Source organism: Vipera ursinii (genome assembly GCF_947247035.1).
Source record: "Vipera ursinii genome assembly, chromosome: 1".
Taxonomy (NCBI): domain Eukaryota; kingdom Metazoa; phylum Chordata; class Lepidosauria; order Squamata; family Viperidae; genus Vipera; species Vipera ursinii.
This window is the reverse complement of record NC_139512.1, coordinates 168,306,050-168,318,178: the sequence shown is the minus strand read 5'-3', so window position 1 is coordinate 168,318,178 and position 12,129 is coordinate 168,306,050. Positions and strand designations below refer to the sequence as shown.

General features: G+C 39.6%; 1 protein-coding gene across 2 annotated transcripts in view; it reads right to left on the bottom strand.

Annotated features, from left to right (window-relative positions):
• COL3A1 (collagen type III alpha 1 chain) overlaps positions 1 to 12,129 on the bottom strand; it is an 82,474-nt gene that overhangs the window by 53,465 nt on the left and 16,880 nt on the right. For both annotated transcript variants that reach the window (XM_083350491.1, XM_083350492.1), the window contains exons 2-3: positions 5,312 to 5,517; positions 350 to 397 (exon numbers count right to left, since the gene is read on the bottom strand). In XM_083350491.1, the coding sequence (XP_083206617.1) occupies positions 350 to 397; positions 5,312 to 5,517 (254 nt within the window). The remainder of the gene's footprint in view (positions 1 to 349; positions 398 to 5,311; positions 5,518 to 12,129) is intronic.

Here is a 12,129-nt window from a genome sequence, read left to right as displayed (position 1 = left end):
CTTATTTCACCTGAGCGGTCCATCTAAGAAAATGCCCTGTGACAAAGATAGCATGATATGGAAAAATACTTCACGACAAACTAGTAATTGGGCAAATAAAACTCAGCCTTCTTGTATTGTTAAAATACAAGCAGGGACCAATATTAGAACAAAATGCCCAGACAAATGAGCATATTGGATTGAAGCACATACTGAAACGTGCATTTTCTGGGATGAAAACAAAACTAAGAAACCAAATGCATGTTGTTTTAATGGAATGCTACAAATATATCTTGCCTAAATGGAGTAAATTGATTGTATTTTCAAATATTTCAATTTTCAAGCAAAGGAACACATTAATTGAACTTACGGGTTCTCCCCTGGGGCCTTGGGGGCCCTGGACTCGATTTCCATCAGACTAGAAAGGAAAGCAAAACAATGTCAGACTGAGCATTAAATATAAAATAAATGCAAACTGAAACAATCAACCCAGAATTTCAAATAAAACAAAAGATGTAATCAAATGAATGAAATGATATGCATATATTGGTACATGATTGAGGGTAATCAGGGATAAATTTCACCCTCCAGAACTGGGCTACTCCTCACGCTGTTACCTAGTTTGGGTAATGAAACTTTTGTAAGAAAACGAGCAAGCTCAGAGAGCACCAAGGACCCCTCATGGGCTACTCCTCCCATCGTGCCAATCATTTGGCCATGGTGGCTGGGCATGATGAGATTTGGAGTACACCCACATAGGGAAGGCCATAGGTTTCATGTATGGCTTACAAACTCAATAGCTGTTGCCAGCTAGTAATATTACATTTCCTTACAAAATTGTATTTTCTAAAGTATGTAAATTTAATCCCAGGAATACAGTATAATGAACTGGTATTGAAAGGTATCATCTTTTTCAATTTTGTGCTGACTTTCCTTTTCCTTCTCCCTTTCTGCTCAATATTTCCATTGCTTTGGCCACTGGGAATGATAGCATTTTGGGTGAAATGTATGTTTCAACTCCAATATAACCCATGAGTATGGAATGCCATTTTCTAGAAGTTCAAGAATAACTTGTAATAGTTTGGTTGGGTACCTGGTGTACAGAACAAGAAATAACTATTGTCCCATACACAACCTCTGGGAGAGCAGATTGTGGTATACTGTAGTTGTTACCTGATGAATCCTGAGGAGTGAGAGTTTACTTAATCAAGTGGAAAATGTCTAAGCTTTTATTTTAACTTCCTTATCATGATCTGAATAATTTATAGCAAAAGAGTGGAGAAAGCACAAGGCAATACACACAGTCCCAATCTGTTCTTTCCCCAACAACACATGACTGGAGGTCTGAAGGTAATTTGAATGTATTTGCATGAGGAAAAGTTAAAACTTTCCATGTATGTGATCCAGGACCCTGATTTATAAAGATCACAGATTGTGTGAAAAGCTCAAGTTCAAGCAACCATGAATTAATCTTCATTCCAGATCCTTGGCTGAATATCTAGAGCAGGGGTGTCAAACTCAATTTCACTGAGGGCTGCATCAGCATTGCGGTTGCCCTCAAGGGGCTGGGTGGGTGTGGCCTGGGTGGGCGTGGCCTACTGGGTGGGCATGGCTAGAGTGTGTATGGCCTACTGGGTGGGCATGGCCAGCTCTACATCGTTCGCATCAAGGGTGCCTTTGGGGGCCTGGGCAGGAGTGGGACAGATCTGAGGGTCTCTGGAAGGAGGAGGGTCTCTGGGCCAGGGCCAAGGCAGTGGGGGCCGTTCCCTCACTGTTTCCAGGATGGTTTCGCGGGCCACATGAAACCACTTCGCAGGCCGGATCCGGTCCCCGGGCTTTGTGTTTGACATGTCTGATATAGAGATTAGGGTGAGTGGGAAGCCAGGAGGTTAAGGGTTGGATTGCATGAACTGCTCTCTTCTCTCTTCAGATTGAAGTCTTTCATATGTAGCAAGATTGCATTGACACAGGCCTGTTAAAAAACTTTGTAAAAGCCTTCCTCACACATGGAGCTTCCATTATTTGCCTTCAAATGAAAGATTGATTATACAGTGAACCGGCACTTTTATAAAAAACATTACACTTCTTTCAAGACACTTTTATGTGAAAAATTCATGAACATATGCAAAGAATGACAAACAACAGTGTATCACGTCAATTTATAGAAGTTAACAAGTGAAATCTAATTTATAATGTCTTTTCTGAAGAATATGGACTTCCCTCAACCTGGACACTATGAAATGTGATAGCCTTCCATTTCCATATTCCCTCTGCTGATATGTTGGAAATGCAACCACAAAAGGAATATTTTTTTACCATATTTGGTGGACTTCTGACAAAAAAAGAAAAGAAAAAAAAATACTGGGACCAGATTTTTACTTTAATTCAGAAGATCATTCAAATAAATATAAAATTGACACTTGAAAAAGAAAAGGGACTTTGTTATTATATATGTTGACAATCTTATATGCACAAAGATGAAAAGACATACTACTTCCCACAATGAAAAGGTGGATGGTAAAGATGATGAAATTATTAGAAATGGCAAAACTGATTGTTTTAATTGTTTTAATTAAAGGGAAGAAATTACCTAGTTTTGTTTGTATTTGGAAATGTTTTTCTTCAGAACTAAAAAAGGTGAAACTTTGAGTTTAGGTTTTGATGATTTTGTTACAAAAATGGCTTGAAATATTGTGAAATATAAAACAAATGCTTGAGCTTATTTATTTTGCTGCGCTGAAAAAAGTCATCACTTTTTTCTCCCTCTTTTTTATTTTTTCACTTTATTTTTTCTTGGTTTTCTAACTTTTTTCTGTATTTTTATTTTATAATGAAACCTTAAAAAGAGAAACACTTGGCTGGGGAGCTCTTTATAGTTCAATTCTCTCTCTCTCTCTCTCTCTCTCTCTCTCTCTCTCTCTCTCTTTTCTCTCTCTCTCTCTCTCTCTCTCTCTCTCTCTCTCTCTCTCTCTCTCTCTCTCTATATATATATATATATATATATATATATATATATATATATATATATATATATATTGAGAAGTAAGATGCAGTGGCTCAGTGGGTTAGGATGCTGAGCTTGTCGATCAGATGGTCGGCAGTTTTTTTGTTTTGTTTTTTTAAATTCCATTTATATCCCGCCCTTCTCCGAAGACTCAGGGCGGCTTTACAAACTTAGCAGTAGCCTTCATTCTATGTATATGACTGCTTATTTAGGGCTTTCACACACACCTCAAGCGGCATTATTACAAAGTCAGTTTAATTGCCCCCAACAATCTGGGTCGAAGTTTGGTGGGTCGAATCCCAAGTGCTGCGTAACAGAGTGAGTGCCTGTTACTTGTCCCAGCTTCTGCCAACCTAGCAGTTCTAAAGCACGTAAAAATGCAAGTAGAAAAATAGGGACCACTACGGTGGGAAGGTAACAGTGTACCATGCGCCTTTGGCGTCTAGTCATGCCGGCCACATGACCACGGAGATGTCCTCAGACAAGCGCTGGCTCTTCGGCTTTGAAATGGAGATGAGCACTGGCCCCTAGAGTCGGAAACAACTAGCACGCGTGTATGGGGCAACCTTTACCTTTACCTTTACCTTTAAGATGCATATATTCAATGAAACCTACTCCCATTTATGTTAACCTGGGCATAGGACTTTTATTTTATTAGTTGAATAAAGTTAGCACAGGACTTTCAAACTTTTGTGAGGAAAGAAATATATAAAAGAAAGAGACTAGTAGTTAAGAAATAATTTCCATTTGGGGTTAAAAGTATGCATGTAAACCTAAAATGGACAGAGATACTCCATTTTACAAAAGTTTCCATCTTGACTTAAATCTGACTCAACTATTTTGAACATGTTTAACTAGCAGAAACCAAGTGCTCTGTGTGAACTCCTTTCCAACTTCCAGGCATTATGGGAGAGTTCCAGTTGAATTTCACTCTTGGCAAATCACTTGCGGACAAGCTGGGCCTTCTCTTGGGACTGAGTTTAGTGTTCTTTGGATCCGCGTCTTTTGGCTGGAAGCAAATACTCGTAATTCTTGCCAGGCATTCAACTAAATAACAAGTCCAGGCCAGATCTGAAATGCTTAACCATTAGCAGCGTCTTTCCATTGGGAAAGTGGGGAAAGCAATTCTTGGGAGATTGCAGTGAGACTTCCTTACTTGATCCCTGGTTGGAAAGGATTGCAAAAGCAATTTTCTGCAGGATGTTTTGGCACTTTTAAATTCTCTTCTATCACTCCAGGAAGGACAGAGGTCTCTGTTATATACAAAAAGGAAGGATGTGAACCTTCCCGGGCCTCCATGAAATGGTCTGCTGGAGTGTGAGGAATGGTTTAGAGCAGGGATGGGTAACCTGCAGCCTTTAAACAGATTATATGCAGATGTTGGTCTAATTTGAAAAGTCTCCAAGCAGTTCAGATTTTTGGCAAAATCAATGTGTCCCGCCCTTGGCAACCTGCTTAACTGGAAGAGAGACAGAGATAAAGATAGGGGTGTTGGGATGGGGAGAGAAAAGGTGGAAGAGAGACGGGGGAGTGGGAGAACAGCAGAAAGGGGAGGAGCAACCCTTTTTGTTGTAACTCTTCCTATTGACAATATTTGTTCCCTGACAGATAATAGAATGTAGAACTATGGAAAAGAAAGTACTCTGGGATTTTGTTCTCCTGTAGCTCAGATTATTTAGCCCTTTCCTACATTAATATCTCATTCTTTAAACCAGTGACCAAATCCTTTGTAAATAGCACCAAAATATTTGAGGAAGGTAAGCTCAAAAACAATAGCACTCTGCTTCAGCAGGATCCTGTCCAAAGCCCAAAGATTTGACTCTTAAAGTTGAGTATATCTTGTAAAATCAAGAGAATGGAACCCTTTTTGTTATGTATCCAGGTGCAGGCATCTGCATAGCAACAGCCACTAGGGGGCATTGGCCTGGACGGTTTTGGCGGGAAACCTAGTTTCGGCGGGAAACCTAGGGCCAACCCCATTGGCTGGCCACCTGCCTGGCCAGGTATATAAGGAGGCCAGGTAGCCCTTGTTCTCCAGTACGCACCCCCCCACAATAAAGAGCTGAACACGTACTCCGGCTGGTGTCTCTTCCTTGCGTCGGACCCACTACATTACACTTTTTACCTCTAATGAATGAACCTTTATTGTCAAAGTACAACTATGTGTACATTGAGATTAGCTGAGCCTCCCTTTGTGCTCACGCCCCCCAACGCACAGTGACAACAAACCCTCCATCTTACTACACCATGTGAACCAAGCGCTGAGACAGAATCAATGTTGATATGAAACTCGATGAAAATACCAGTAAATCCAAATGTGGAACTTACAGGTGAGTCTGTTGGTTTTGGACAAACAGGGCAACATTCTCCAAATGGAATCTCTGGATTTGCACATGGTAACTCTTTATCTAGACAAAGAATGTCATCACAAAGAACAGATCCTGAGTCGCACACGCAAATTTGACATGGTTCTGGTTTCCACACGTCTCGGTCAGCATACAATTGGCCAAGGTGGCTGCATTCTCCAAACTCAACTGGGAAAAACATAAATAAGAGAGGGGGGGGGAGGAAGAAAGGAGAAATATTAACTACTTGGTGTTCACTACATTGATCAAAGTAAAAAACAAAACAACAACAGCAAGTCCTAATATAACACAAGCAAATTATAATTATGACATTGCTAAATGCTCTATTTATAATGTGTTCAACTTGTCAGTCTTTGAGAATAAAATTAAATGCATTGCTGTTTATAATGCTCAAACTAGTGGCAGATCCTGGCTGACCCTGGGCTTGGAAGAAGAAATAGACCTGGGCCTGGTTAGTACTTGGAAGACAGACCACCAGAGAATGCCAGAGCTGTGGGATACACTAGGGAATATAAAAAGGGATTGGAAGTAGGCAAAGGCAAATCATGTTTACCACATTGCCAAGAAAACTACATGAGCATGTATGAAGTCACCAAGAATTCAGCTTGATTCTACTGTAGGGAGATTTTATTAGTCATTGCTATGAGAGCCAGCCACGCTCTCTAGCAGTAATTATGCTCCTAGAGAAGATGAAGGTTTGTCTGGTTCAAGTATGCTGAAACAAGGAAAGACTGCTCATCTTACTGTGTGCCATTATGAGAGTGACACACATACCATTTAGCTCAATAGGGCCATTCAAGATTCACACCACGAATAGAATAGAATAGAATAGAATAGAATAGAATAGAATAGAATAGAATAGAATAGAATAGAATAGAATAGAATAGAATAGAATAGAGCTGAAAGGGACCTTGGAGGTCTTTTAGTCCAGCCCCCTGCTCAAGTTGAGAACCTATACCATCTCAGACAGGTGATTGTCTAGTCTCTTCTTTAAAATCTCCAGTGATGGAGTGCCCACAATTTCTGGTGGCAAGCTGTTCCACTGGTTGATTGTCCTCACTGTCAGGAAGTTTCTCCTTAATTCCAGGTTGCTTCTCTCTTTGATCAGCACCTGCCCTCTGGTGCTTTGGTGAACAACCTGGCCCCCTCTGCCTTGTGGCAGCCCCTCAAATACTGGAACACTGCTATCATGTCTCCCCATTTCTTCTTTTCTTTAGACTAGCCAAACCCAAGTCCCACAACTGTTCTTCATTTGTTTTAGTCTCTTGGCCTTTGATCATCTTAGTCGCTCTTCTCTGAATTTTTTCCAAACTCTCAACATATTTTTTTGTGATATGGTGACCAAAATTGTCTCTTCTCAATGTTGTTCTATCAGTTAGATGGGTGGTCACTAAATTAGGTAGATAGATGATAAATGATCGACAGCTAGACAGCTTACTATTCTAAAATTATAAAACAAAAGCACGAAAACCATAAAAACATCCACAAAATAAATAAACTTTATTTGAGGTGGATTGCAATGGCTGTCTCATCATAAGCTTTGCCTGATCTTTGCTGCTGGAAATGATCAGATAACAAAGCTATTACACAGCTGGGAAGATCAGATATCAAAAAAAAGATGTTTGAAAGATTAAATATGAAAATCAAATTGATAGCCTTGCCTGGGCAAAGCCATGAATAGTGACCCACATGCATACACACAGATTTTAACACTATTCCTTTAATGCCATTATACAGAAATGGTGCACTAATCTTGTGTGTGACTCCTCAGGAAAGACAAGAGGCTTTCAGCTCAACCATCTTGACACAAATCATTTTAGTCATTTTGACATTGTTAAAAATGCTAATAAGGGGCATGATGGCTCAGTGATTAAAGACGCTGAGCTTGAGGTAATAAAATGTCTTAACACTGAAATGTAGATGTTCACTGAAGAATGAAAGTACTATAAAATATAACTTCTTACATTAACATTTAATTTTACTTATATCCAACATTTACCCTTCATTGTCCCTATAGTTTAATACAGTTAATACATAAGGTCCAAGATTTATATTTAACTTATTCCAAACATTTTTATGACCTTTAAAATAAGAACAACAGATTGATTATGTTCTCTGTGATCAGCAAGGGAGCACTTAGAAATTTATGATTAAATTCTACTATAGTCCACATTATCTGGCAGAGGGAATACTGAACTTGAACACTTGACCCCAATCAGGAAATGACTAAAGTAGTCTTTCATAACTTCATAACTAAAGTAGTCTTTCATAACTTTCATAACTTCACACAGTTCTTATTTGTAAAAGGGGATGAGAGGAATAAAATAATAATAGGAGAGACGAAAAACAAAGAAAAGAAAAGCTAAGCCATGAGGAGGACCCTCTGTTGATGCTGCTCAAATGTACATTGGCTCCCATAACAGAAGTCACGAACTCAGTAGGTAGAATTTTAATATAAACAGGATCGCCTTCCTCAATTAAAAGGGGCATGGAAGTAAGGAATACTTCCTAAATCCTTATTTAAAAATAGGTCTGAAATAAACAACATTCTCCCAAACAAGTTAGGTCCTGTGATCATGCAAATATTGCCAGTTCTTTTCATGGTGGTAAGGAAGAAAATAATGTTACCAGGACTGGCCTATATAAAATCCAGACAAGCGTCAGATGACAGCAGTAATGTCTGTGGAGATTCTCAGTCATCCAGGTCATAGTTATCCCAAAGATGCTTTTTCATGAGGCAACTGGACTTCCTTGTTTTTCTTTAAAGATGTTTCAAAAAGGCCATCTATGTCAAAATTGAACAGCCCTCTCTCAACAGACGAGGAGGGATATGACATCATCTATCTCCAGTCTACAACACAGTCCTTTCAACAGTTCCAAGAAGGCTCCACACACATTTGCACTACTCAGATGACCCTGAAGACACAGAGAAGCCTCCAGGTAGCACTAACGACTTGCTAAAAGAATGCAAATGAGCAGCTGTCTGCAAGGACTATAAATCTTTCAATTCCCCACCATCTAGTCAAAGCTGAAGAAGCTTCTTGGATGAGAAGTGAAACATCTTCAAAGGAAAAACAAGAAAGTCCAGTTGCCTCATGGAAAAGCATCTTTGGGACGACAGCAGTAGATACTGTATATAAAACTCTAATTCTAGTGCTCTTAGACTTTTGTGGAGATATAAAAGCTTTAGGAATGTTGCAGTCATAAACAGTTGGAAGAATCAGATCTTCAGACTCAGAGAATATATTTATTTCTGTCAACTAAAAAAAAGTTAAATAAAAAATTACTGTTCCTGAAAAAGAAGGAATCCAATAATATTTTATGTCATTCTCTTACTGCCCAGGAGGTGGCAGTATTGACTAGATAGAGAGCAACATTGTAGAAACATCTGGTTGTAATGACTCAGAGCTTTGCTTCAAACTGGAAGTGCTGATCTACAACTCTTTGAAACTTTTGGCAGAAGTAATATATTGAGTACTTTTTTCCAGGATAATCTTCCATCTTGTAAATTAATTTGACAACTGAAGAAACCCCTGCTAGGTTAAAATGTGCATCTTTATGTTGATTCAGCGTCACATAATGGCCTGTCTATTATATATCTACAGTTCTTTACTGGATACACAAACTAAGCTAACAAAGTTTTTAAAACAATGGGTAGTCAATCCTGCAGCTTGAGTTTCCTGTTTCCAGACCTGGCCTCAAGGATGAAAGAAGAACATTGCAATTAAAGAAAGGCTTATTTTGTTTTCTGCTGTAAGAAGAGGGTAGAAACTTCAAAGTGTATTCAGATAACAGGAAACCACTTGGCATTTAATGGCTACCTTATTATGCACCAATGGAAGAAGGATTAAATCAGAGGCTGATAAATTCTGTGAGAAATGGCGGTGGGATCAGAAATCTGGAAATTCTTCAGGTTGTAAAGATGAACCATGAGAGATGAAGAACTTGTTTCATGTTACCAAACTACAAATCTCTTCTCATCATTAACTACAAATTTCCCTTCTTGTTAACCATGTTGGTGGGCTTCTAGAAGTTGTAGATCAGCAAGATCTGGATGGCCAGCTAAGCTTCCTACTGAGACTGATTTAGTAAATTCCCAGAGGAAGGAATCAGGAACCTAAGGGGTCATGGGTTCTTCCTGCAGACTTGATTTATCAACCGTGATTATTGCACAGTATAAGGAAAGGGACAGCCCAGCCATATGGATAGGGTGAGCGGGGGGGGGGGGTAGCAGATAATAAAATGTGTACTATCTTTGTGAAATTCCATCCTTTTCACACTTGTATCTCCATATCACACACAAACGAGGGGTAGATCCTGCACTGTAATGTCATGATACACGTTTAGTCATTTTTGCATCATCTGACCTAGATAGTACAAGTCACCTATGGAGGGAAGTATAAATATCAGCAAAACAAATAAAAAACCCATTGTCCACAAACCAGTATGAAGTCTGGTTTTTTTGTACTCATTTATCTCAGGGTAATAATTTCCAGTTTGGGGGCTGGAGCAGAGCCGTTGTGTGCTCCAACTTGGAAATTTCGGAGAAATCAAGGATGGATGGCTTTATTCCTGGCACACTGTGTATCACCCAAGTTGTTGTACTGTATATAATTTTCTTTTTAAATAATGATGGGAATTGCTTGCCAGCATTTGTATAAATAAATTATATCTTATTGAACATCTGGAAGACATTTCACAAAACATAAAGAAGGGGGAGGGTGGTTGTTATTTATTTTTTTTAGCATCAGAAGAATTATGTAGCATATTAAAATTGCATTTCCTAAGTTTTCAGAAGATTTAACGACAGTTTCCTCCAGGGAAGACTGGCTGTCCTTGCGTCAAACAAAAGGAAATCAGAACTGAAGTATACTTTCCTGCCTGATGAGTAATGTTTGATATAGTGCCAACACTGTATGCCACTAAAGGAACTTTACAGCGTGACAAAATACTTACAGTGTGACAAAGCGATGTTTGTTTTTGAGAAACCACATTTTAGCTTGTTCATTAATGAAACAACAGGAATGTTGATCCTGGAAACACGACCAGATAAATTAATTCTACTTTACTGTAAGGCTACATGAATAGAATCTTACAAATTTAAAGTAAAATTCTCCTGACCTCACTTTTACACCTGGTGAACGTAAGGAGCGTCCCTAGTGAGCCTCTTGTTCTTCCCACTGTGCAGCTATAGTGTGTCTTATCTGACCATTCCCTAGGCACATCTCTTCACTCTGTTTCCCAAGTTTTTCCCAAATACCACCACATCAATCTCGAGGGAAGTGACTGGATCAAAATCAGTTGGACGATTGGACATGCAGAGACATCACACATCTGCCTTGCATTTCTCTATCTGAAGGCCTGCCCAGTTCAATCTAGTTTAAACCCTAAGATGGAAAATCAAACTCTGGAAGTTTCCCATTAAAAGGGAGTTTCTGGGGAGCAGCCAAAGGCAGCTGAAAGGATCCATACCAATCAGGGGGTTTCCATTTAAGGTACTGCAATTACTCTTAGATTTGCTTATGTCTCTTTGGAAGCTAGAGTACCTACCAGCTGCTGGGCTTTGCAAAAACAAGATAATTGAAATAAGCAGCAAAAACTGTGATATCAGCAGGAAGGAGCAAGCAAATAAAGGACTTATGAAGCATGAAACTGATAAGAACAGATACTAGATTTGATCTTAGCCAAAAGCCAAAGCTTTTGCATCAAGTCTTGGAAAGTCACACATTGATCCCTAGGGTCTCCTTCAGTGCTTTTCCTTTGGAAGGAAAAATGGAAATGATTTGGGTAAATACTGGAGGAAAAATATACTGCCTCATCAAATACTTCTCTGAATAGTTGTTAGTTGCGAAGTCGTGTCTGACCCATCGCAACCCTATGGACAACGTTCCTCCAGGCCTTCCTGTCCTCTACCATCTTCTGGAGTCCATTTAAGCTCACGCCTACTGCTTCAGTGACTCCATCCAGCCACCTCATTCTCTGTCGTCCCCTTCTTCTCTTGCCCTCAATCTTTCCCAGCGTTAGGCTCTTCTCCAGTGAGTCCTTCCTTCTCATTAGGTGGCCAAAGTATTTGAGTTTTAGCTTCAGGATCTGGCCTTCTAAAGAGCAGTCAGGGTTGATCTCCTCAAGGACTGACCGGTTTGATCACCTTGCAGTCCAAGGGAGTTGCAGGAGTCTTCTCCAGCACCATAGTTCAAAGGCTTCAATTCTTTGGCGCTCAGCCTTTCTTATGGTCCAACTTTCACTGCCATATATTGCAACTGGGAAGACCATAGCCTTGACTATACACACTTTTGTTGACAGGGTGATGTCTCTGCTTTTTAGTGTGCTGTCTAGATTTGCCATGGCTTTCCTCCCAAGGAGCAAGCATCTTTTAATTTCTTGGCTACAGTCCCCATCTCTGAATAGTAGAGTAGCTAAACAGAATTCTGGGCACAATTGAAGGTGCTGTATTCACCTCTGAAGGCTCAAGGCTTAGAGAGTTTCAAGAAGTATTCTCTTGTTGAACCTGTCTGTCTCGTATGAGGTGGCAAATAAAAACATGTTAAAAGTTCCCCACTCAAGGCAATGCCATCCATAGTTGAGCCTTCTCAGTGCTGCCTTTTTGTGGAAAACTTGTCCACTGATATTTGAACCACCCAACCTTTTCTTGGTTTCCAATAACATCATGAAACTGCAGCTTTATAGGACAATATTTGGAGACAATGAAGATTAGGGAGTCCCAAAACAGTTAGGGGCAGTTATTTTTAGTATTACAATGTCATTGTAATGTTTTTTTAT